General features: G+C 37.2%; 1 protein-coding gene across 4 annotated transcripts; it reads left to right on the top strand.

The window, feature by feature from the left end:
* The first annotated feature begins 18 nt into the window (after nucleotides 1-18).
* ssbp3a (single stranded DNA binding protein 3a) lies at nucleotides 19-27,755 on the top strand. Of its 4 annotated transcripts, none has more exons than XM_084120428.1 (18): nucleotides 19-210; nucleotides 655-727; nucleotides 848-909; nucleotides 1,285-1,369; nucleotides 20,298-20,387; nucleotides 21,996-22,070; nucleotides 22,185-22,244; nucleotides 22,328-22,382; nucleotides 22,525-22,598; nucleotides 23,702-23,763; nucleotides 24,350-24,398; nucleotides 24,485-24,520; nucleotides 24,601-24,667; nucleotides 24,793-24,863; nucleotides 24,955-25,024; nucleotides 25,159-25,187; nucleotides 26,454-26,555; nucleotides 26,640-27,755. In XM_084120428.1, exons 1-18 carry the CDS (start codon nucleotides 155-157, stop codon nucleotides 26,667-26,669), a joined length of 1,146 nt encoding a protein of 381 aa, XP_083976554.1. In that variant the 5' UTR covers nucleotides 19-154; the 3' UTR covers nucleotides 26,670-27,755. The 4 variants fall into 4 exon arrangements, with proteins under 4 accessions (XP_083976554.1, XP_083976553.1, XP_083976556.1 ...); XM_084120427.1 differs by having other exon boundaries at nucleotides 23,678-23,763; XM_084120430.1 differs by lacking the exon at nucleotides 21,996-22,070.
* Nucleotides 27,756-27,758: the final 3 nt, after the last annotated feature.

The following is a 27,758-nucleotide window of genomic DNA, read 5'->3' as shown; positions in this document are numbered from 1 at the left end:
GGGTTCCCGCCCACACACAGTTCATGCTCTGGCTGTGGCAGGGTCGGTTGAAGCGGATGGGGTCAGAGGCGGGCTACACGTTGACAGCTGGAGCGTTGAGCATAAGGAAACATCGCAGTCAAGCTGGCAGACGCGTTTATCTTCAGCGCAAGACATGTTCGCGAAAGGTAAAGGGACCGCGGTGCCATCGGACGGGCAAGCTCGGGAAAAGTAAGCGCTGCTCTCTCTCTCTGTCTTTACACGCTTATTTACGCGCACAGCTGATGTTGTGTTATGTCATTATGTCTTCTAAAACAAGTGTCTTGTTTAAGATATTTCAGTGATGTTAGAGTGAAAACTGATAAATGTTCCGTTTTAATGTCTTTATTTATTTGCTATAAATGTAAGTTTTTTAATTTTGTTTTATAGTTTTATTAGAGCATAATATTTATTTCACAACATGCCAGTTTGCAAACGCCCATGTTGGTATCAATTATTGTTTTGGAAATACAACATAGCCCATACTAGACTCAAACAGTTGTTGGTGGAAGCAAACTGCAATGATGATTCTCTTGGACAAGAATAAAACTGTGTGTTAATAATATGCAGAAAAAGCCAGACAGTTTAATTGGATGGCATCAGTTTTTATTGCGAGGCATCTGTTTTACTGTACAGGTTGGCATTATACGTCTATGAATATTTGCTACACGTGGGAGCTCAGAAATCCGCACAGACGTTTTTATCAGAGGTGTGTATGTGCATATGCATATTTATACTTAAGTGAATGATCATGTGCATTGACCAATCTTGTTATGCATTCATTGTGTGTGTGTTAAAGTCATCTGCTGTCTGTTTTTATTATGCTTAGATAAGATGGGAGAAGAACATAACCCTTGGAGAACCTCCAGGCTTTCTGCACTCTTGGTGGTGGTGTGTATTAACTCTATTCAGTAGTTGATCAGTGTTGTGCTGTATATGGAATCTTTACAATATGTTATAAACTTTAGAAAAATTGAATAGAATTGATACCAGGCAGTGACATTCAATGATATCTGGCTACTTGGCTTAGACTTGGTTTGAGGGGAATATATTAAAAGAATCTGAAGGGAAATCAGGACTTACCTTTGATATGATTTAGGTTACCTGAAAATATTTGAGTTCAATACAACACTAAGCATAAAAATAAGTTAATCTCAACAGATAGCCCATAGTCTTAATACTGCCTTATCAATGTTATGATCAATAAGTGTAACCATTGTGACACTGCAATATCTTCTCATTCCAAACAATGCTGTCATTACGCAGTGTGTTTTGGGACCTGTACTGTGCAGCACCTGAGAGAAGGGACACATGTGATCACTCCAGTGAAGCGAAGGCCTTCCATGATTATGTAAGTGATGCGTGTTTAATTCACCCCTCACTAGCACGTCGTGATAGAAGAGATCTGCTGTTTCACAATGAGATGAAACCACTGAAATGTTACTCTGTGGTGTGAAGCAGAATATTGATTGCAAATATGAGATTGCGGCTTATTTATTGTTTTAGTTCCAGGTCAGCTTTGTTTATCCTCATTCCATTAAATGTTAAATTGGTATTGAATATCCTTTTTTCAGATTGGCGCACTTGATTTGAATTTGATTGCACATTTAGTGCATGACTGTGTCCAGTTTGTGTGAGGTTGTGAACAGGAAAGCATTTCCTTCACATTATTCTTGGGAATTAGGGGATCGGTAAACTGTTGAATGAATATGGCTTGAATGTCAGAATATTGATAGTATTAGGCTATATAACAGTGTACATTGAGTGATTGTGTGTACATGCTACCAGTACTCACTGCCCTAGAATGGGAACGTAAAAGGGCTTATGAAGCACATGTAAAATTAGACTTCCACCATGTTGAAACCAGGAATGATGCAGTCATTAAGTAACGAGTTATAAAATCTCTATCATGTGAATCTTGAGTTATTGCGCTAAATAACCATCCGTGACCCTGACAAAGACGTTTTGTTAATCGCTTGGTTTGTATTTCAGTGGTGGTGCCGCACTCACCATGAAATGTTGTTGATCCAAAAACCTGCACATACTTATAAAATGAACATTAAATATGTCCTGATGCAGTTTCTCATTCAGACAAATTGCTTTTTGCATCACTCTTGGTCACTGGAAGTGTTACAGGTGAACTGGAGTCCACAAAATGTGTCTACTACACCTGGCCTGAAAATAAGTCCTATTCTTAATTGGAAAGCTGGACATTTGCCTCTTCAGCTTGTGATGTTTGATGGAATGCTTACTGTTAAATCACCTTATTAGACATTTAATGCTCTTTGTTTAGGTAATTGTATGTCCTCCGCCATTCAGGGTCTTTGGGTTAGTACTGTACGTCATAAATGGAAAAACTTATGTTATTTGAAACAGAGACCAGTCTTACACAAATCTCCCCAAATCCTAGAGTTTTATAATAATGCTGTAGATGTTCTTAGGCTGGATTAAGTTGAGTAAGCTGTGAGGATTTATTTTGTAGTTGTGGAGCTTTGGTCCCTTCCACAACAGACACTCTAGCAGGTTGCATAACTTTAACTCTAGTGCAATGGCAATAGAATTACAATTAAAAATAGAAAACTCTTAAAAATACTACAATCCTTCAAAAGTTTGGTAATTCATTTATTTTGAAAGAAATTAAGGCTTTTATTAAGCAAGGATGCGTTAAATTGATCAAAAGTGACAGTAAATAGGCAATTTTTTTATTTATTTTTTAAAATTCCATTTCAAATAAATGCTGTTTTCTTTTGAACTTTCTAATCATCAAAGAATCCTGAAAAACTTCAGTTTCCATAAAAATATCGAGCAACACAACTGTTTTTCGACTTTGATGATAATAATAAATGTAACATAAATCATGTGACACTACACACTGGAATAATGATGCTAAAATATATTCAAATAGAAAACAGTCATAATATTACAGATTTTACTGTATTTTTGATCAAATACATGCAGCCTTGCTTTGAATAAGAGACTTCTTTCAAAAACATTCAAAAAATCTTACCAAAATTAGCCTTTTGAGCCCCAGCATGTATCTAGCCTAAGTGTTCATGTTAGTATTACATGGTTGTTGTTTTTTCTTCAAGATATGCAGTATAATGTGGAAGGTTTTTATCCATCATTGTGCCATTAAAATATGGCAGGCAGTTCTCATGGGATTACCTGGCCCTTTACAACCTGAAATGGTGGTCGATTGTGGTGGGATGGGGGAGGGGAGCTTACAAGATCTGATAATGGTGAGGTCTCCTCTAGCTTTTTAGCTTTTTAACCCTGACACAGCAGGAAAATGTGTCGCACCCGCCCCACCTCCCTTCAGGGAAAAAAATAAACTAGACTCAGAACACAAACCTCTCTTAGTAGAAGTACATGACTCAGTCATTTGACTTGGATGGCAATTAAATACTGGTATAAGTTTTCCCAGTCACAGGAATGTAGCGGACAGTCAAGGGAGGTGCTTTGCTTTGTCACACCTGACAGATTTTTTGAGTGAACACGCTAAATGTTGGTTTGAGCAACAGCTGAATGCAAAGGAGTTTGTTGGAAATCATTGATTTGACTGTCAAATCTTCTCACTGCTCAATTTTCCTCACACCTTTGAAGGTGGTGTGGCAATCAGCATTCACTAGTTGGCCATTGAAAGTGTGAAGACCCTCCAGTCCCCTGTGTATTCTGTAATGATATTAACATGCAGTGATTGCTTTGATCAATCAGAGGTTGACAGAATCCAATGCAAGGTCACACTTATGATCTCAGTCCTTGTGTCTCCTGAGGCTCTCGTCAGCCGTGTACACAAACACATGATGGGGTCATTCCATTGAATTCTATTGTTTTTACACTGAGCTAATAATGATATTTACCCTAAATCAATACCCTATCTGTAAATGTAACCCTCACTTGACCTTTTTCTAGGGGTGCTCAGTAAATCGGTGACTCTCAATAGTGACCACAAATTAACAATTAGTTCCTACGACTTAATCATTTGTATTAAAACAAGGAAACAAATTAGTAGAAGGTGGCCACAATTGAACTAAATGATGGAAACGATTAAAACAAAGAATCATGTGACACTGAAGTCTCTAGTAATGGCTGCTGAAAATTCAGCTTTGCCATCACAGGATCAAAATATATATTCAGGGTTTTCTTGCATTTCAAAAAATTTGGCGGATGCAAAAATGAATTTTTGTCCTTACAAAGATTTATTTGATCATTTGATGTGACACTGTACCTGCTGTTCTGCAGTACTGGTACCACTGATTGCCGTCTGCTTTAAAACGCTCCCGATAGTGTTTGTGTAAATGCTCTGTGAAGAGCGTCAAAGGTTTCTTACGACGTGTTTTTGCAACGTTGAGATTTGTAGCCAATCACAGACATATCTGTTGAGTGCGAATGACCAATCAGATGTTTAAGGTAATTCAACACTGCTCAAAATGGCAGAGTTTTTGATTAGCGTGAGTTCTGCATGCTCGCGATTCCTTTCATTATAACCAACAAAATATAAACACGATGTCAATTAGAGATTCGTTGCACAGCATAGACGGCTTCATTGATTATAACAGGAGTTTGTGTATCTCACATTGAGCTGAAGTAATTGACAGCTTCAGTGATTATAATGGCAGCGTTCTTTGCTCGCTTTCTGTATATAGTATATATTTTTCATGCTGCTAACTACACTTTGCAAAGTCTCTGGATTGACAACTGTAATTAAATGCACGATTGAATCCGATTGACAGTGATAACCATAGCAATGGACGGAACAAAACAATCTGATACTGTATTTCAAATGATCTGTGCATTAAGTATTGGAGTGTAAATGCAAAATAATAGACCTGCCACTTTTTCTATGTAATGTGTTACTAAGTTGTTCATTTTATTACTAACTTTTCAAATAAGTCACCCAATGACTTTTTGCATATACATTTACAGATTTTTAAATATAAAATAGTTCTAAGAACTTTTGTCTTAAGATTTGTCCTGGAAGTGTTTATTTTTTTATTTCATGAATAAATACGATACGTTAATATTACAAACTGTTTCTGCATAAAATATTTTGGATTTAATGTCAGTATTGGGCTTGCAGTTATAGGGCACTTTGTACTGTGTGTGTGGGTGACAGTGTTCATCCGCCACAGCCGAAGACCATTTTTGACCCAGGAAAAACCCTGATATTAACATATATTTAAACAGAAAACAGTTATTTTACTTTGTAATAAAATTTTACAGTATTACTGTTTTTGCTGTATTTTACATGCAGCATTACAGGTTTGTTTCAGAAACATTAAAAAAAATCTAACCTGGCCCCAAGCTTTTGGTTGGTAGTCTAGGAAAAACCTGACCCACACACATATCCTCCCCCTTCTCTCCTTTCTTTGTCTGTTTATTTTTTACTGGCATCAGGGATGTACAATTGCTGGAAAAAAAAAAAAAAGCCCCAAAAAAACTTTCTTGTCAGCCTGTCAGGACTAGTCTGTCTAGACACACCAAGCGTGGGACACGCCAATCTTCAATAACCGTTGTTTTAGAGCTCCATATTAGTTCTTGTATTTCACAATACTTGTTTCTACACCATAAACATCATGAAGGGTCTTTGAAACCGTGGACATGTTTGCAAACCCTTTTTTTGTTTATGTACAGTTACTCAAAGGTTTTCACCACTGTCTGCGTTTACAGCCCAGGGAGCAGCAGGGGACTGGAGAATACAGGAAGGAAGTGAACGACAGAGAGAGAGAGGGAGTGCAGGCAGGGGAGGGGTGTTGGGTCAGGCCTTGGCTCAATCCGCATCTTTTTTCCTGTGTGCTGCAGATAAACAAAACAAAATGAGGGCCAGGAGAAACTTCAGGGGCCGGCATTTGTGTTTTCATATACGAGTTCGGGGCGCGCAGCACGTATCTCTCTCTTTATGTGTGTGTGTTTAAGAGAGAGAGGGTGGGTTAATTAGTTTGCTCGCTGATAAGAAAGCCCCTGTTCTTGGCTAGGTTGTGTGGACACGCTACAACAGGAGTGGTTATGAATGTGGCTCTCCACTTCTGAGCTATTCCAGGAATTTCCTTCTTTCTCTCTATCTCTCTCTCTCTTTTTGCCTGACTGTTGTCTTGCTGGCTAGGTGGAGTAGGGGGTATGTCTTTTAGGAGGTCGGAATGTAGTGCTGTGTACTTTAGGCCAGGCTTAAGACCAGCAGTCACTGATCTGCCTGAATTGAATTCCTCATGATATTGTGGAGCTCTGGGTGAAAATGTTTGTGCCTTCGTTCAGCAAGAAAAGACATTCTTGATGTTATTTGGTATAGGCTAGTTTGTTTTCAGAATTTTATTTTAAAAATTTTTTAACAGAGTGTCTATTTACACCATGTGCCAGTAGCCTGGCTTGTTGGCAGAGGCTATTTACACAAACTCCGCCCACTATTGTCTGATTGAGGCAGACAAAATTACAAAAGAAACCCATCAAATAACAATATCAGTGTGGTGTGGAGAGTAAGGCAGTTGGCGTTAGCTTTTGACGTGACCGACCAGAGTTCGAATCACTCTTTTACGAACTCATTCTTATCCCTTTTCCTATCGCATATCAGCTCAGAGAGGCGTATATTTTAAATAAAACTGAACAAAATATTCAAAAAGTGGAAATAAAGTGCCTAACAGGTATTTAATAGTGGGAATAAAGTGTTTAAGGGATAGGTTTAGGAGTAGTTCCGAATTTCAAATATAGCCTCCCTGTGCTGTGTGTATCGTATTGAAGTTAGAAATTCCAGTATCGTGACAACACTAGTCTGGATAACATTGCCACTATAAACAACAAAGGCCGCATGATTCATCTTCAGTAGAACCTACTCGTAGAGTATGCGAATTTGGATGCAGCCTTTATTTAAGTCATTGAATCATTTACTTACCTATTTGTTGAACAACATTCATTCACTCTGTGTGATCCTGTGTGATGCTCAATCAATGGTTGATTCTACTTTGACTTCATTTGAAACTATTTTCGTTGGTGGCAAAAAATAGACAGACCAACCACAATATTATTTTTAAATATTCAAATGTATCTGTTGATTGAACTGTGAAAGCAATACACACTCACCAACATGCTTGCATCTGAATCACATATACAAGATATCTGAAAAACTCATATCAGCCAACCATGAGCTAAAAAAATTATCAAATTTGCTCTGCTCTGCTCAGCTCGCTCTGCCACAGTGGACACGCAGTGATCGCTGAACACTGAGGGGCGGGGCGGCATATGTTTTTGGCTCATATCTTTGGCACATATTTTTAGTCGTTTTTCTCTTTCAGCCAAAAAGCGAAAATGCCATTTTTTGGCAGCCGAAAATTTGGTGCATCCTGAGTTTTAAGCCTTTTAATTAGCCTTTAAATCATTCAATCGCAATAAAACTGTAGCACTATCACTATCACGCAATAGCACTGAAAGAGGACTCGTTTCGGTATATGCGTGCGCTGTCTAAGAGACTCTTCGTGCGCACATGAAGCCACTGCTCATACAGCACGTGAGTCTTGAACTGAGATGCTTTTGGTGCTTTATTCGGCTTGAATGGTCAAATACACACTTGTGTGTGTCAAAATGTCCATCTTTGCAAGTATCCTCCTTGTAAACAAATTTGTGAACATTAACAGTTGAGGAAGAAAACGCATGTGAATTAGTAGGCTATATTAAATCAGTGCATCCGGTCTTAGTGACAGCAGCCTAATAAACCTGCTGCTGCTGTCTGTGCCATTTTCATTTAATCAGACAATCTCATTGCTCTTGACTGAATCGCTTTTGTAACTTTAATAAGAATAAATGTATATTTGATTTACACAGTGAAGACTATGCAGTGTTTTTGTACATTTGATTGCTTTATACAATTTATGTAGTATTTTTATATAGGGCATATCTAATGCTTGAAGTTTTTCAGTAAGGTCTATTTCATTTGTATCTTTGTTCAGTGAGCTTGACAGTTTTTTTTTGTGATATTGAAATTGGTGATGAGATTTATGAAATTTCAATGGTATCAAAAATGTTGATATCATAAAAAATGTATTTAAAGCAAAAATAACTATACTGTGATATATATTGTTATCGTGAAATAGCTTTACTCATATTGTGAGAAATTTTTTTGGTCAAATCGCCCATCTCTACACCATGCAACATCGCACACCAACACCATGCAACCATAGACTGTAAAAAAATATGGACGACGCCCCTTCTCTCTCTTAAATTGGTGAGAAGTGAAGCCGCCAGTGTCCCGATATGGCGCTGACATCTTGGGGCTTGAGTCTGCGCAGTAGCGATCTCGGGACCAGACCTGCGCAGTAGTGAGCAGGAAGTAAAGCCGCGAAATCAACGCTCCGCCCTCACTCTCGGTGTGAAATAATTAATTATAGAAATTTAGATATTAAATGTAAAGCTCCAATCTCCTCAGTCCTCCGAAGATCCCGAAAAATAGTCTGTTGGTGCTTCAGTGACTACTTCGCTCAGAGAACCTGTCAATCACAGCTGTCAATCATGACGTCACACCACCGTTTTTATAGCATCAAATAACTAACTAAAAACAAACTTATTTTAGAAACAGAAACTTGAATTTACATCAGCGTGATAACAACTACAGTAAATGACAGAAACCACCTTTGGAAAAAATATATTTGAAGTGTAATTAAATTGTTTAGTTGGTCTCAAGTCCCGTTGAATAACACGGGGAGGCGGGGCTTATGGCCTATACTAGGACCAGTCACCGGGGGGAGATCGAGACGTTTTGGCTTCACTTTTCAGGGCTTGTGCGGCACGCTTGCATGCAACAGGTGTGTCAGTTTGCCGTTGTAGAGAAGAGTATCGGTGCATCAATACTGTGGGAAATGAGTATTAGAATCGTTTAAGTGTTTTGCACTGTTAATTTGGACATATACACTTTTCACATACTGTTTTTATCTACTATATAGTAGGGACATATGCATATTAACTTGTTTCATTCCTGAATGAATCAGTGTTTTTGAATGAATCGGTTCAGTGAAAGACTCGATGATTCACTCATAAAGAGTCACTCGTCGCCACCTACTGGTGTAAAGATGTAACTTGCAGAAAGAGTCACTGAAAAATCCCCACCACTAAGTGAGTGACAGTCTGTTGGAAACGCACAAACAGAGACAAATGAGTGATACAAACAATGAAAAGTCTGTTGGACTGTATCATATTTACTCTTGAAATGCTGTTGACTACTAGAACTAACTGTTCAACAACCAATAAGAGTGCAGTTCTCTGACCCATTCTTTTATTTAAATTCTACAGATTTACACGCACAATCATTTCAAAGCTTGTGAAAATGTCTGCAGGTTCTGTGTGGATTTCAATATGAGTAACAAAACACAGAACTGAGCACAAGCTCTTAATTAACATGACATGTAAAGCGTTTCTGCCCATTTACCTCCCTCCATCGTCTCACCTGAATGTGGTTGTTTGGAGAGGATATGGTTGCCATAACAACAGCCCAGGTGGCAGGTGACTTGGGTGGTCTGCCTCGAGTGAACACACTGTGCCTGTGTCTGCCTGCGTCTGACTGCTGACGCTCCCTTCCCCCTACTCTGAACAGGCAGATACCTTTATGAATATAACACTAAAAACTGTTTTTCAGCTCCTGCTGTTTAACTGCTCAAGGCAAAGCCCTAAACTAATCTGGGGTCTTTTACATATTGCTTGTTTGGGGAATCTCCACATAGACATAACTCACCTGTATTGTCAGTTCTCTTTGTTCAGCCTAAGGGAAGGGGACATATATTACAGAAATTTGACAGTACTGTCAGCGTTTGCTTTATGATTATTAATGAGGCTCTAATTATGAACAGTCGCAACTTATTCTAGCACTTTATATGAAAGCCAAGTTTTGGTAAGCCTAGCATGGTAAAATACCTATTATTTTTATTATTCAGTGTCTTTCTCTTGTTTGAATTTGACTGCTAATCAAAATTTAATTTTAATATTTAAATAAGTAGATTTTTACGAGTTAATTTTCTTTTTAGATTTTTACGAGTGCCGTTTGATGGGTGGTTGCTACATGGCCTAAGTCTCTATGATACTGGATATTTAAGGGCCGGTTCACACAGAACATGTTTTTTCTATTCCACTTTTCCATTGTCTTTCTATGTAAACTTGCGCTAGATGGATGTGTTTGACCACTGCGCTCAAGTCTCGCATCTTTTGCCGCATCTTGCGCACGACACGCTGTTCTAAACACAGCGTTCAAGTTTAAAAAAAATGTAAACGCAAAGCAAAAACGTGTTTTGTGTGAATGGTCCTTTGTGCAGATCATGTCCTCTATTTTTATATTTTGATTGTCTTTGTCTTAATCTAATGCTCACTTAAAGTTAATCTTGGATAATAATTGAATAACGGTAGGCCAAAGGACGCCGAAAGAACTAGCGCTGATGAAAGCCGACCGTGTTGAGAGAACTAGCCGACTGTCAGCTAGCATGCGCGTTCTGCGCCTGTGTGTAAATGAGAAAACTGTCTATTTCTGCAGATATAGTCAATATTCGTCGTTCAGAAAGGGAAACCGACGCTACAGATACACAAACCGTAAACAAAGCAGCGTGTGCTTACCGTTTTGAATATCAATCCTGCTGATCACTTTCTTTATTCCACTTTATTCCGCACATGTTAATATAAAAATATTCGCCCAAGAACACTCAGGTAAGATGATGTAAAGTAGATCCGTTTTGACTTCTCTGCTGCTGTTTTGCTATTATTCTCATGCACTCATTCACTAAGTTGAACAGCCAATCAGAGTTCTCTCTCTCACTGACGACCCGACGCTGATTCAACATGCTGAATCGGCCCAAAAACCCAGATGGCGTATGACTAGAGCCAATGGTGCGGAACACACCGAAAAACTAAGTCGGCCGAAACTCAAAAACAGACCGACATCATATCCTTCTTTTTTTCTTTTTTTTTGTCCATCCTTATAATGTGTCTTGAATATAAATGCATTGGGTTCACCTGCTAAAGCACACCTTTGCATTAATTTTGTGGTTCAGTAAACTGACGGCTGTTTGTTTACACGAATAAAGGCAGTTGATTCGTATACAACGGTTCAGTCGTAGCACTTTCTCTTAGAGCCCCTTGTTTTGCGTCTTGTTGCTTAATTGCCAGTAATGGCACTTTTATCAGGCAGGTCAATTGGACAAGGGCATCAGAGAGCCCATAAACTGCTCTCCCTGGCTAATTACCCCATCCTCTAGAGCTCTTTAGAGTCTCTCTGCCTATCAAACCATTGCTCAAAATAGTCTTTAGGTCAAACATTTGTGCATGAACCACAGAACCCTGTCTCTGAATAATTTATTGGGAAGGGAAAATGTTTACAAGCTTATCAAAGAAAACATTGCAGTGCATGACTTGAGTATGGATTTGACAGAGGACCTGGATTGAGTTTCCTAAAGACCTCTTAGCTGCTCACAATAATCTTTAGGCCACATTGTTTGTCAGCTACTATTATTGTCAGGTAAGTTGCATCATTTTGGCCGAACTAAACCCATGGGAGTACCGAGGCATCAGTGCAAACCCCTGGAGTCCAGAGAGCGTGTGTTTGCCACTTATGTCCTGTTACTGCTACTTGCAGATTCCCTTAGGAACGCAGTATAAAAGGAGGCATGCTTACAGCGGCATCAGAGTCCAGTTAACATTTCGAGTGTGAATCAAATAAACTGTTAAATCAATTTCAATTCTAGGCATCACCACATTAATATTATTATTATTAATAGTTTTATACTTATTAATATTTTGTGAATAACTTTAAAGATGAAAGCAAAGGTAAATGAAAATGCAGTGGTACTGATATAGCGATATGGGGCTGTAAACTGATTACTTTGCATGTTATAGGATGAAAATGTCATAATTTATTCACTCTCATGTTGTTCTGAACTCATATGACTTTCTTTCTTTTGTTGAGCACAAAAGGATAGAATATTACCACCCATTTCAATTAAATGAAAATAGTTTTTCATCTACTTCATAGCATCCGACGGTTTGTTGAGACTTTTCCTACTGCAGCGATTAATTAAATTAATCATCTGTCAGACTGACACCCAAGAGCGAGTAACAATCCTTGAAGAATCAGCAGAAAAATACTGTCCTTTATCTTTCCACTTTCTTTGCATAATAACAGGAACATTGCTCACAGCAGGAGATCTGATGTCCAACAGTGATTGTCTTGAAATGTATTATTGAAGCAGTGTGTTAATGGCTGTAGTGGTGGTACTTTAACTTCTCTGAGAGGGTTTCACTATGCTGACTGTTACCACGTTAAGCACAGCACAGTAAAAGCCAAATTAAAGGGATCAAGTTCACCCAAAAAGGAAAATTCTGTCATTTATTAGTCACTCCCACGTCGTTCCAAACCCGTAAGACTTTCGTTCATCTTCGAAACACAAATGAAGATATTTTAATGAAATCTGAGAGCTTTCTAAGATCGTAAAACGAATCCATATGAATTGAGCGGTTTAATCCAAAATTTTCTGAAGAGACACGATCACTTTATATGATGAATGACTTTATACACGAAAGCTCAAGCATGTTTGTTTGTTTGAAGTGCGAAAATCAACGATGTTCATTCTCGTGTTTTACCCAGCATGTTTGAGCTTCAGCAAGAACCAATGAGGTTTATTCTCTCGCGTCAAGCAGGTTCGGTTGAGCTTCTGTTTATGTTCACTGATTAATGTTTATGTGTGAATAAAAGCCTAAATTCAATCTGTTTATCCTAGAAAGCGATCGAGTCTCTTCAGAGAATTTGGACTAAACCACTCGATTCATATGGATTAGTTTTACGATCTCTTTATGAACTTTTTGAAGCGTTAAAGTTTCGGTTGCATTGCTGTCAATGGAGGAACGGAAATCTCTTAGATTTCATCAAAAAGATCTTCATTTGTGTTCCAAAGATGACCGAAAGGTTTGGAACGACATGAAGGGTGAGTAATTAATGACAGAATTTTCATTTTTCAACCTTTTAGCTTACATAAACCAGCAAAACTAGTATGAGTAGAATGGTATTTGCTATTCCAATCATAGCCAAGAGGACATTGAGGAGGTATAGCGTGGTTGAGCAGATGCCTTTTTAACTGAGAGGAGAGTGGGTGGAGAAGAACTGAGAAAGAGAAGCTACAGGAGATGGTAGCAGATGGAGAGAGCTTCTTGCCTGAAGTCGACTGCTCCCTGATGCCGTATACCAGCCCTGACTCCCTAAGGAACAGCTGTCAATAGCCATTAAACTGCAAGCCTATCGGCTTTCAGCATTACAGTGGCCTGATGGAGTCGTTCTTGACCATAATGGTCTTGACGCTCATGGGCAGAAATCACTGATCTATTTGTTGATTCTGTCTGAATGGCTTGAAAATTGCAGAGATGATGCGTTATTAGCAGTTCGGATGCTGTTCTTCAGATCAGAGGCAGAGATCTATACAGCTTACAGTATCATATATCACAGCTCTATAGATCTGGTCTTTTATGATCCCTTTATGTCCTAAAGTATCCTCCCCCTTTTAGGACTCTCGTATCACAAAAAATCTCAGTGATTGTGTGTCTGGTAATCATTAATGAATCTCCAGGGGAACTGCTAACATCAGACAGGAGGTGTTGCCCCAGGCTGTGGTCAGGACTGACTTTACTTCTTTCATTCTTCTCTCCTTCCCTCCCCCTGTTATTCATCTAGATCAAACAACAGATCTGTACACCAGTGTTTATTGCTTGGGAGATGCCCAACTGGTTCAAATGTCCCAATAATAGCAATTACATAAAATATGTACATATATGTACATGTAAATATGTACATGTGTATATATATTCATTTATATTTTTATATTTAATTTATATTAATAATTTATTATTTTTTTGGATTTTTAGATTTATGTTATTATTTATATATTAATATTATACAATATTTGAATGAAATAAATAAATCAGTATATTATTTAATATAAAAATACTGTATTTATAAATTATTAAATATATAATATATATAATAAAATAATAATATATATATATAATTAATTATTTATAAATATGCAATGTTCCTTTTTTCGTTTTTATTATAGTTTTATTATTAATTATAATATATATATATATATATATATATATATATATATATATATATAATTATAAATTAATTGTTATAATTACTTTTAGATATGAAATGGCTAATAGAAATAGACATGTGTAAATTAACTTAGGGTTAGAGTTACATGTTGTCATCAATTAATCTTTTCATTAATTATAGTTAATTGAAACTAAAACCTTAACTTTTATTTTTACTTGAAATAATTAAATGTTAACTGAAATAAAATAAGTTTAAGTTTAACTAGTTGCTAAGGCTAAATTTCTTATTTTAATTTAGTTTTGCTTGATGTACTAAAATAACTAATATTAGTAAATAAAAATTAATAAAAAACTATATAGACCTTAAAAAATATTAAAATAACTAAGAGACACAACAAAATTACGAAACATTTAACTACAATGAAAACGGAAAATATAAAAATGAAATCTGATTCAAAATATTAATAAAAACTCTTAATAGTACTACCTCAGTGATACTAAAATAGCACGTTATAGGAATGCTCATTTCCAGTCAGACCTGATTCAGTTTATTCAGGAAAGGATTCGTGTGATTTCTTTCACTCTTCTTTCAGTATTTGATAATCATTCATTTAACCCCTGGGCTCTTGGATCTTATCTGGCTCTTATGAGGTCAGACGTATGGATGGCGTCAGATTAAGGGGCTTTGCTACCAGGCAGATGGCACTCATCTCCTCGCTCTGTGTCTCTTCAGAGCTGGCCAGCACTCCATGTGGAAAGTAAACGTGTGAATAAGCAAACCAGTAACACCTGTCCACCAAGTGACAGACAGTAGGAGCACAATGAGTGTGTTTTGACTGTTAAATGGGCGCTGTGTGATAAGTTGGATGCAAAGTAGCTATCTACTCGATTTCATGCTGTAACTAGAGTGAGATGTAATGGTTCTTTTCATGCATTCTGTGCAAAACAATGTATCTTTGTGGCATTACACTCACTGCTTAACAGCATGAATCAGTATCACAGTCCAGTATACTAAAGGTGTTTTTATAGTGACCTACTGTATAAACTGGGTTGTTCTTTTAACTATTAATCCTGCTTACAGACTCGCACTTATTTACTTTGTATATACTAATAGTTATTAATCAGTATTTCCCTAATACGAACCACACAGCACTATATTATTTCAGCCCTGTCACAGTTGGATGTCATGTACATATAATTTGAAAAGCTGACTTGGCAAATTCAAATGTGGTGTACCTGGTAATAAATGACATGCAATTTAACAGAAAAGGTATTAAAAACCAATGACATTTTTCTTGTACCAACCCTGGTGCGCTCAGTAGTTTTAGTGTCAAATGCACAGTATGTAAGTTTCACACATCATTTAAATAATAATATATTTTCATTATTTTAAATGAGTTACATCTGTCAAATAATGTGACTAAATAAAGTATCCTGTAATTTTATACTCTATATATGCAGTTTACCAAATAATGAAGTACACATACCCTGGTGCACACAGCATTTTACTGCGTCCAGCCATACAAAGATTTTCCTCATTTACCTTCAAGAGTGAAAGGATTGCATTTTTTTTGGTCAAAATATGCAGGAGCCTCTATTATCAGACTAATCTAATCATTAGACAGACTTATTGTCACCCAAAAATGTGTACTACGAATGGTGAAATAAGAGATTGTGAAAGTGGTATTCCTGGTATTGCAACTGGTATGTGCACATTCCATGTTCACTGAACCTTTCCAGTGCTTCCACATCTTACGTATGCTTCCTGTGTTACACAGCATACAAGTGCTGTATCATTAATCCATAGCTATTCTGTGATATATTTTTCAAGGTCACAGAGTCTTCGGGCTTTACCACTTGAGCTCACTCAACTTTTCAAATATCCTACGTACGTGCCACCAAGGCGATCGAGTACTTCTTAGCCTGGGATCACATGAATATATTAACTTTCACTATCATCTAGCCAGATGGATCTTTTGTGTACTGAGGTCAGAGCCAGACCAGGATTTTCGTGTAATGATGCTGGCAGAATGTGAAGAGCGGTGTTCCTTGTCTGTGGTGCAGGCCTGCTGTCTCAAGTGCCATTTAATGTGTGTCGCCTGAGCTCTATCACACCCATATCAGACGCTTAGTTGGACAGAACGTTAGAAGGCAATATTATGACCATCACATTCATGTGAGAATGACTAGAAGCAGGAAAGCGAGGACGCTTGGCAGTTGACTGGTGGTTTAATCTGATGGGTGTTGCCATAGGCGTGTACTGAGATCCCCACTGGGGCTTGTGATGGACTGATAAGTGAGATTGACTCAGGAAGTCAGTTATGGGGAGAACGGTGATCAAGACTTGTACTGTATATCATTTAGTCAACTTTTAAATATTACATTAGGAACTTTTTTGAAATCCATAATGTCTTCATTTCTTGGCTAAATTTAAATGAATGATCAATTCGAACTGCACAAATCAATAATTTCATATTTAGTTTTGTTGTTTACTTGGCAGTCAGTGCGAGTTCTTTACCGTCTGTCAGTCTGTTATTTTCATGATCAATGATAATATTGTCAACTCTGTGATAGTCAGTCAGATGATCTGCAAAGTAAGGTCAAGGAATGATTTAACCTAAAAATGTTGCAAGTTCAAACCTGCAAATTTATCCGTTTTTTTGCAATCTTTAATCACGATAACCCCTCCCTCTTGCAGTGACTTCTCTGATGATGTGTTTACTAGTGTGAGGGAGAGACAACCTGTCACTCACATGACATCACAGCAAAAACAAACCACAACCCCGCCCACTTATTTTTTCACTTGAATATATGACACAATAGGGAAAACTTATTAAGGTGTGAAAAGGCCTTAACATTTGCCAAAAATAGATTTTTTTGTTTTTTTGTTATTAAAAAACAAACAAGCAAGCCCAGCCCAGGTGAGAAAAAGTAACATAAAAGTAACGTAACGCATTACTTTTCATAAAAAGTAACTAAGTAACGCAATTAGTTACCTTTTGGGGGAGTAACGCAATATTGTAATGCATTACTTCTAAAAGTAACTTTCCCCAATGCTGATTAAAACTATATCAATAGACATTAAATCATTAAAGAACACTCTCTCTTTAGAACACAGATTTTATTACTAAACCCATAAGATGCCATTAAATTCATAAAAATATTTTGTAGACACCATAATAACACTGCTGGTAAAGAGAAAACCACATGATGAATAAAACCAGCTTTTCCACAAGCTTAGGGAAATAATACAGTAATACTAATACTACTAATATATTAGTATAACTATATTAGAAAGTGTATACAGTGTCATGCACACAGATACAAAACACCATCATGGTAACAACATTAAAATAATGCAATAAACAAGCATTTAACAATATAACATGTAACATAAAACCCTAATGTACATAACAAAAAATCTAAGAAGAAACATAATTGTTAAAATGTCACTTTACAGTTTACTGTTCCTTTTACTTTTTACAGTATTTTACTGTAAAATTACACGAAATGTTATATCTATTACAGTTTCACAAAAAGTTAAAATTATAATTTCTTGCAGTGTATTCCTTAAACCATTTGTTGGTTTAGCTGGGTTGTTCTGCATAGACATCTCTCTTTCTCTGTCAGAATCCATTGGCAAATACTTTTCTTTCAGGCAGTTTTCTCCAGAACTTGATTGTGGTTAAATATTGAATTTTCAGTCTTTTAAGGAATAAATGTACTTCTAAACATCAGACTGTCTGTCTCGTGTTTGTCTGGATTTGGGTATTGATCCACAGATCCTTCACTTGTCCAACCTGATGCCGTTTTAGGACTCGACTCTTTTGGAGTTTGTTTATCTCGTCGGTTAATCTCTGTTTGTGGTATTTGGTCACAGAGAGGACAACAGTGTTCACAAAGGAGATTACTTTGGACTGCTGAGGAAAAAGCCCTAAATTCTGTCCCTCTGGCCTGATTCAGGGGTCTGAGAGGATTGCGAAGTGTTGATAAATTGTGACTGCAATCCGTGTAAGTGTTTAGAGAGTCCCATGTGAGGATGTAGAGAGATGTCTGTCTTTCTGTACTCCCAGAGCTGAGAGGATTTTGATAAGCTGTTTGCATCACAGAAAATGATTGTAATATATGAGGCGTCTCAATAAATACAGTTGGTGGCCGTTGTAACTGTTAGACTATCGATAGATGTTGATTTGAAGGCTCGATTCAGCAGTGTGCTATAAAGATCAGTTTCAGGCAGGGATAATTCAATGTGAGTTTGTTATTTTGAAGCGTTTCGGCATTATCTTCACTGTCCAATCGGAGCAGCTGTATCAAGATGATCTGCTTAGAGGGATTTCTGTGTAAGATGTCGCCTCACCTGTCGTAAGTCTCTTAAGTCCTGACCTTTGTTGTAATCAGCTTTCACCCGCTGACCCAGAGCTGCTATAACAGCGCAAAAGACTGAACTTGTGAGATTGACCAACTCCGTGAAAGACGGAGAGCGAGTGATGGCCAACGATGCATCTTTCTCAGGGTTACTGCCACATTAATGCAGCTCTACTTGACAGATTCTGCTTTAGTCTCACTCAGTCAGACTTTTGACATTCGACATAAAGCCTAGTCCACAAAGAACTGTCTGATTGATTTAAGTGGCCAACCTCAGTTTTACACGACATTTAGGGGCGGCTAACTGTGAAATCAGATGTACCACATATAATAAAGCAATAAAGTGGTGGCACTTTCAAAAATTCAACAGACAACATTGTGCAAAATGAGTAGACAGAAGTTTAGATCATGTAGAGATAATGTCAGACTATCATTCGAAAGTTTGAGGTCGGTATGATTTTTTTTAATGTTTTTGAAAAGTTTCTTAAGCTCACCAAGGCTGCATTTATTTGATCAAAAATAGAGTAAAACTGTTATATTGTAAAATATTATTATTATTTACCATTTAAAACAACTGTTTTCTATTTTAATATGTATTGTAAAATCAGTGGTGGCAAAGCTGAATTTTGTCTTCAGTGTCACATGATCCTTCAGAAATCACTCTAATATGATGATTTGATGCTCAAGAAACATTTATTATTCTTATCAATGTTGAAAACAGTCGTGCTTAATGTTTTTGTAGAGACCATGATACCATTTTCTTTCAGGATTCATTGATGAATAGAAAGTTCAAAAGCCTTTATTTGAAATGGAAATCATTTGTGACTAGAAATGTCTTTACTGCCAGTTTTGATCAATTTAATGCATCCTCCTTGTTGAATAAAAGTGTTAATTTATTTTAAAATAAATGACTCCAAACTTTTGAACTGTTTTGAAACTTTTGAATGTTTAATGTAGAATGCACTACAGGTTTGCTTTGGAAATTGTAGCGTGACACAACTTCGTGTTCACCACAGCTGTTTCCAGGGGTGATTATTCCCTAAATATGTGTTTTGTTAAAAACATTACTATGCCTAATTTGGCATTAAAATGCATTCAAAGTGATTTTTCTTCAAATAAATCTGTTTAGGCTGAAGTTCACATTTTTTTAAAATACTGTAATTAGATTAAAGGGGAATTCTGAGATCATGCCATGACTCGTTGATATCTGTGCAGCTACGTTTGAATTATGTAATGTAATGTCCCCCATGAAACCTCAAGTAGGATCTAGAAAAACTAAACCTGAACCTCTGATTTTGAAATGTCGGACCTACTAATATATCAGCAAATCTGTATCTGTGATTGATCAGAATACATTCCAGTCAAACGTTTTTAACCTTAAAATGCTGAAGCTGATGTTTCTCCGGAATTGAATTATACACATTGGCATTCCATTTACATAGCCGTACAAAAGTTTACAGTATATATTGTGAAATATTATTACAATTAAATATGACTGTATTTTATATTTTAATGTTTTAACATGAAATCTATTCCTGTGATGCAAAGCTGAATTTTCAGCATCATTACTCCAGTCTTCAGTGTCACATGATCCTTCAGAAATCATTCTCATACGCTGATTTGATGCTCAAAAACATTTCTGATTATCATCAATGTTGAAAAAAGTTGTGCTGCTTAATATTTCTGTGGAAACCTTTTTTCCAGGATTCTTTGAATAGAAAGTTCAAAAGAACAGCATTTATTTGAAATAAAAATATTTTTTACTGTCACATTTGATCTATTATATGCATTCTTTTTGAATAAAAGTATTTTCTTTAAATAAAAAACATGTGTTTTTTCCCCTGTCATCACAGAGCGCCGCTGCAGCACCGAGTCCAGTCCTAGGCAACATGCCCCCCGGTGACGGGATGCCAGGTGGCCCCATGCCCCCCGGATTCTTTCAGGTGGGTCACTCCTCCTCAGCCGTTCTCCATAAACCATCCGTAACCATCTAACTAGCAGCCCTCAGGTGCACAGACATGTGCCGGCGGTTCACAGAGGAACCATTATGCCACGGTCTCTGGTCATCTGCCAAGCCCAGTGTCTGCAGGGAACCGGTCTGATTGCGACCATTAGCCGCTAATGGCAAGGCAGGGTTATGTTCATTCTCCACTCTGAGAGCAGGCTCGCTGTTGCCCTGCTGAGTAGCCCTGCTAAATGTGTTGCAGCGGAGTTAACGCTTTATCGCTCGGGAGTTTTCAGAGAGGGTGACTCGACAAAATATCTTAATGAGTTCTTGGAAAAGATTTATGGATCATATGATGTTTATTATGACCGTATGGAAGGAAGCATTTGGAGAACTCTTTCTCAGACCAGATGGAGTCATGACCCTTCGAGGGCTTTAAGGGAACGGATTCTCAGAAACTGAGAATGCAGAACATAGAACTGGTTTATGCAAGTCTTGAAACATGCATCAGTGGGTATGCAGGAAAACTTGAGAAACAGTTAAGTGCCTTTTGAGGATGTTTTGACTACCCTTAAACCCCATTGCCCTCTAGTGGTGACATTGATGATCATTTTTACACTATTAAACATATTCTTTTTGTTTTTCTGTAAAAAAGAAAAATCGAAATTTATGCAAAATTGCATAACATTTTACGACTTGAATTTTGTCTTCAAGAAACAAACCTCTCAATTGCAAATTGATTTTTAAATATATTCGAAATATATTCTCTATGTAATTTTTATTATAGAAAATCACTATAGAAAATGAGTTATAGACAATTAATCAACACGTTGCAATGTCTGTCAACCAATCAGAATCAAGAATGATTTCAACAATTCTGTGGTGTAAGGATATTTATTCAAAAGTTTGGGAATAGTAGGTTTTTTATGTTTAGAAAGAAGGCTGCAAGTAATTTAGTTTAAAAAAAGCATCATTACTCCAGTCTTCAGTGTCACATGATCCTTCAGAAATCAGTCTAATATGCTGATTTGATGCTCAAGAAACATTTCTTATTTTTATCAATTTTAAAAACGATTGTGCTGCTTAATATTTTTGTGGAAACCGAAATAGATTTTTTTCAATTTCTATTTTTTGATGAACAGAAAATTCAAAAGAACAGCATTTATTTGTAATAGAAATCTTTTGTGACATTATAAATGTCTATATAGGGAAGTACTTCCCATTCATTGTGTTGTTGATGTCAGAAGCTGTGCATCCATTTGTGTCATTTATTAATTAATTAATACCATGAATAATTTTTATAATATTCATCAATTAATAAATATATTTGATTTTAATCACATTTATGTGCATTAAGCAGTTTGGTGCCACTTGATTATTGTGGGGTCGCCACTTGCTTTCCAGTATAATTGTGTCTTAAATCAAAACTGATATCAGCTCCACATCAAACTAGTTCTGAGCTTTACCCTCGGCTCTGTTCTCTGGATCTGCTGCACCTGTCGCTTTCACCTGTCCTGTCTTTGACTTTGCTCTGTCTTTCTCTTGGCATTTCGTTGCTGGTACTATGGCAACCTCCACTTGCTCCCCCCACCCGCCCTCTCTGCAGGGACCACCTGGTTCCCAAGCCTCCCCTCACGCTCAGCTACCTCCAAACTCTAACATGATGGGGGCGCACGGACAGGTAACAGCACACACGTTCTCTCTGCTGATATCGGTTAGGCACACGTCCCCCCCGTCTCCCTGTCAGCTTTTGTATAGGTTACATTGCTAAAACTGTATGTCACTGTTTCTCCAGCCTTTCATGTCTCCTCGCTATGCTGGAGGACCTCGGCCGCCCATCAGAATGGGTAACCCGGTAAGTCGCATTAAAAATGTTTCAAACAACAGAGTTTATTTACTCTGACTTCTTTTGGCACCTGACTGTCTCTGTTTCTTTAGCCTCCCGGCGGGCAGCCTTTGCCTCCAAACATGATGGACCCTACACGACCAACAGGTAAGAGACTAATGAGATCAGTGTTTGTTGATGGGCAACTTCTCTGCAAATGCAAATTCAGCATTGTCATTTCATCGATTTTTGATTTTGAAGTGCATGTCTGTTAAATTTTTCATTTTTAATGATGTTATTATTTGCTCAGGCCATCCAAACTTGGCAACCATGCAGAGAATGAACGTTCCTCGAGGAATGGGCCCAATGGGACCGGGACTACAGGTCTGGATCTTATGCTGTCATTCACAAAAACCTGAATATCGTTGCCCTAGACCCCATCAATGAGTTGCTCACCACTAGGACTGGGTGATATAGTTAAAACAATTATATCTCAATATTTTTTACCTCACTATTTAATGTTAAATATATAAATATATATATAAAGGAGAAGAAAATAATAAATTACATAATTAAATTACATTTTATAATATATTCCGATAGATAACATCTCTTTTAAATTGTAATAATATATAAAAATATTACGGTCTGTACTGTATTTTGATGAAATAAATGCAGCCTAGATGAACATAATAGACTATACTACTGTTCAAAAGTTTAGGGTCGGTACGTTTATTTTAAATGTTTTTGAAAACAGTCAAATACATTAAAAAGTTAGAAAATATTAATCAAGGCATGATTTCTATGTCCTATGTGTCTAAACGTTTAAATATAGTTATAATATTTTTGAGGAATGATGCAAGTGCATTGTTGAATCAGAGGTTTGAATCGATTCATTGAAATCGTCACTTTTCTACCAACTCTAATAACATTTTTTCTACTTAAATTTAGGTTGCACTTTATTTTACAGTATGTGTACTTGCAGTGTAGTTGCCTAAGAAAGTACTGGTTAATATAAGGCAACTACATGGGTTAAGGTTAGGTTTAGGGGTAGGTTCAGGGTTAGTACCTAGTTATTACCCTGTTATTGTAATTGCTTTAATAAGTACATAGTCTGTACATGGGGAACAGGACTGTAAAATAAAGTGCTACCAAAATTTCAATTCAGAACACAACTAGAGTTGGCAGCAAAATCATTTGTGAAAATATTGCCAATATTCAATATATATCACCCAACCCTACTCGTACACCAATTATTTGAATGCATTTCTTGTGTTCTGAACTTGAGTCAGTCCTCGTTCAGCGTTTGTACGGCATCCACACGTTCACAGTCTTTACTACAGCATTAATCTTCTTTCATATCAGCCATAATCCTTGATATGTTCAGCTTGTTTTCCTCTAAACTAACCGTGTCCTTGTTCTCTCCTCTCTCGTGGTGTCCTCTCGGGTGCTGGGCATCGTAGTCTGATCCTTGGTTATCATTACAGAACTATGGCGGAGGAATGAGGCCTCCAAACTCCATGGGCCCTGGAATGCCAGGCGTGAACATGTAAGGACTTTTCCAGTCTATCGCATTTGTGGGATTTCATGTGTATGTCTCTGTGTCGGACTGGTCAGGATGCTCAAACAAACAGAAAAGTGTCTCTGGGTGCAATCAAAACATTAAAGGAGGATTAACATAAAGATGACTTTTGTTATGTTGTCTCTGCATATTAAACTAGGAATGGAGGAAGTATTTAACCCTGTAAAGCCTGACATGTCTGGCAAAGTTATGATCATTTGGAGGCCTTCGAAATTTGCGATGATGATACAGTTGGCTTTATATGGTTAACATTAAACAAAACTCACACTTCCAATTTAAAGCTTTACAATGTTTTTACAATTCTTTACTAAATATTTAACTGTGAACTTCAGAGGCAAATCTTTTGATTTTGAATTGTCACTTTATTACATAAATAGCTTTATATAAAAACATGCAAATACTTGAACTCTAGTGGCACAGAGCTGCAAAGATCATCAGTGAAATTATTTTCTGTAGTTTTATTTCAACTTGTACACTCAGTCTGATACACACCAGAGACTTATTTGATGTTCTTGTCACCGTTACAAAATATAAACTGTGTGTCTCTGTACAGGGGAGCAGGAGCAGGCAGACTGTGGCCTAATCCTAATAATGGAAACACGGTAAGATACTTCAGCTCATGTTATAGAGAATGAATAGTGATGATATCTGGCAAACCTGGCTGACAAATAAACTTTTGGCTTCACAGATCCCATATTCCTCATCATCCCCAGGAACATACGTGGTAACTGAGCGTTTCTTTTTCCTTGTTTTATGATATTGTCTATCATGAAGGCTTCAGTCTCTGCTGTCCTGCTTTCACAGGGTCCTCCAGGAGGAGCAGGAGGCGGTGGATGTCCTCCGGGAACACCCATCATGCCAAGTCCAGCAGGTAATGGCTTATCACATTCACATCTCGGTCTACTGCCAACATCACTGGCCCTTTAAGACCCAAATGCTGCCTGGCCACGTGACGTGAGAACAGTTTCATGGTGACTTCCCCCTCTGTGTTGACAGACTCCACTAACTCGGGTGAAAACCTCTACACGTTGATAAACTCAGTCCCACCAGGAGGAAACCGATCTAGTGTGAGTCCCTCCACTGCTCCTGATGTTCCTGTGTGCTGCATGGATTGTGTGTTCGATCTCCCTGTAAATGCTCTCTCTCTTGTGTTTGTAGTTTCCTATGGGTCCAGGGTCAGACGGCCCAATGGGAGGACTGGAGCCGCATCACATGAATGGCTCATTAGGTAAAACACGATTCACCATGGCAACTACATCAATTTTTCAAAACATTGCTTGTTTTTGTTGCCCTCCCAATTAGATCAGTGAACATCGTGTGATCTAAAGATCTGCAAATTATTCATTTTTACTTTTCTCACAGGTTCGGGTGACATAGATGGACTCCCTAAGGTATTACTCAACCTATTATTTAGACCTATTATTTCTGTCGAAATGATCTGAAAACTAGCACAGCATGTCTGTTCGTGTTAGAATATGTCTGAGACTGAACTTTAGTGAGGGCTCTGGCATAGGTTGATCTTACAATTTCAAAACTTCCAATGCAAGTATTGTATTGTAATGGATTTTTAAACTAAACATGAACATAGTTAAAGTTATTTTAGTTTTAACAAATTGTTTCACTTTAGATAAAATTGCTTAAGTCTTTTAATAGTTACAAAAAAAATCAACTGTGTTATTATTATATATATTAGTATAATTATTTTTATTATTTTTATTATGGAAAACGTGGAAATATCAGGTCATTTTAAATTAGTCATTTCTAGCCTTGGAAAAAATCAGGGAATATTATAAAAATTTAAGTCTTTGGAATTTCTATGTAGAATATATTCGCTACTGAGTGAGATTTTCTTTATTTAAAAATGTTAAGCAGCACAACTGTTTTAACATTAATAATAATAAGAAATGTTTCTTAAGCATCAAATCATCATATTAGAATGATTTCTGAAGGATCATGTGACACTGAAGACTGGAGTAATGATGCTGAAAATTCAGCTTTGACATTTTAAAATATATGAAAATATTTTAAATTGTAATAATATTTTACTCATATATATATCTATATATATATATATATCTATATATATAATTTTATTTTAATGCAGTGTTGGTGAGCATAATAGACTTCTTTTCAAAACATTTAGAAAATGGAAGTATACATTTTTCTGCTCATTTCTGACATAATTTGTCGCAGAGAAAATGCTCTTTGTGAATGCAATCACAATGATTAAAAAAATACTGAACATGCATTAGTCAAAAGGTGTGGAAATCCCGTATAATGGATTTGTGTAAAGTTTATATAAATTACAGGTTGTTTGTGCTATGTAATTGTCAAAAAAAAAATTATAAACAAAACTCAAGACTCATCATTTAGGCCTACTTAATCTCGGTAATGATGGCTTTCAAATATGTCAAATGCCTATAATTACACATTTTATCCTCAAAAAATAAAAAAACATTCCATCTAAGACATACTGTACGGCAGAATGGTTGCCAAGCAAAACAAAAGAACAGTTATACTGATGTAATGAGGTCACACGTGTTTGTTTATAGAGTGTTTTACAACGGCTTTGATCATAATGAAGGATCGGAACAATCCGTTTTATAATGACGGATACCACCGACTGACATCTTGGTGTTTGTTCTTTACAATCTCAGAACTCCCCGAATAACCTGAGTGGCATGAGTAACCCGCCAGGAACGCCACGAGACGACAGTGAACTGGGTGGAAGCTTCCTTCACTCGTTCCAAAACGAAAGCGTGAGCGCCAGCACACACGAACACATGACATGATAACAATGAATTTATGGGCTTGTCTAAATCAATGGTTCTTTCTCTCTTCAGTACTCGCCGACAATGACAATGAGTGTGTGAAGGACGAGCTTCAGCTCCAAGACGCCACATGTAGGTGTCTCAAAGACCAGGGACCAGAGTGAGTCTAATCTCACACATCTATGAGAACCAAATCCCACCGCAGCTCTGGATGAGGTGCATGCTCCTGATTTCGGCACGGACAGATGAAATCTGCTTCCAGGAAGGACCTGTCTGAGACGGGAGCTCCCTCATTTTAAACCACTTTAATATTTTCGTATCATTTTAACATAGAAGCCCACACAGGACAAGACCGAGATAAATTTGCTTCTTTTTGTTAGATGGATGTCAAACCGTCGGGACTGTGACAATATTCACACTGTGGATGTAGCGCAGAATACCATGTGCTTCTTCTACAGCGTCTGTGTAACATTCCATTAGAGTATTTTAGGATCTAGTCTCTGATCTCTTAAAAAGCTTCGCAACAAGTTCATCGCACTGTAATGGCTTCCTTGAAAATGACTTAATCCAGAGGAACGGCTTTGGCTACAGCGGATTTGATGATATGCACCAATGGGAATCGCAACCAAATGTGCTGTCCTTTTCATCGCATACTTGGGAATGCAATGGATTGTTAGCAAAATTAACATTTTGTTTTCTTTGGTTTCATGTCTTGTTGTTTTATAACAGTAGATTTTACTGCAGAAGCCTTTTGTAATGAGCCATAAGACTGGCACGACACCTAACATGAGACATTCATGCCATTTTCCACTTTTTAATGGTAACCTCAGATGACGTGAGATTATTTTTGGATGGCAGTTCAGCCAAACGCAACAACACTTTATCATATAACACTGCATCTTTTCACACTGGCTTAGTTCTCATTGTCCTTGTGCTGTTATATTGTGTTTCTGACCCATTGCTGTTTGCTTTTAGGCACAGTTGAAGACGTGCGGCAAACACCCAAAGGACAGTTATTTAACTATGTATCTTTTAAAGTTTTCTCTAGTCTGTCATGATGCTGTATGGCCACTCGTGACCTGTTACACCATCTTGTTTAGCCTTTACGATGTACATTATGTTCTTTGGAAGACGCAGTAAAATGACTTGTGTAATTTTTATGATTAAATTATTTTTCAGTTCATACCACTC

Source organism: Abramis brama (genome assembly GCF_963993115.1).
Source record: "Abramis brama genome assembly, chromosome: 7".
Taxonomy (NCBI): Eukaryota; Metazoa; Chordata; class Actinopteri; order Cypriniformes; family Leuciscidae; genus Abramis; species Abramis brama.
This window is presented reverse-complemented; position numbering and strand designations above follow the sequence as displayed.

What these genes read in the sequence shown, in the direction of transcription:
- ssbp3a (XM_084120427.1), top strand. Translation starts at nt 155, where the DNA reads ATGTTCGCGAAAGGTAAAGGGACCGCGGTGCCATCGGACGGGCAAGCT. An exon ending in TGCCCCCCGGATTCTTTCAG is followed by an intron (nt 20,388 to 21,995) that starts GTGGGTCACTCC and finishes CCCTCTCTGCAG; the next exon opens with GGACCACCTGGTTCCCAAGC. An exon ending in TCACATGAATGGCTCATTAG is followed by an intron (nt 25,025 to 25,158) that starts GTAAAACACGAT and finishes CTTTTCTCACAG; the next exon opens with GTTCGGGTGACATAGATGGA.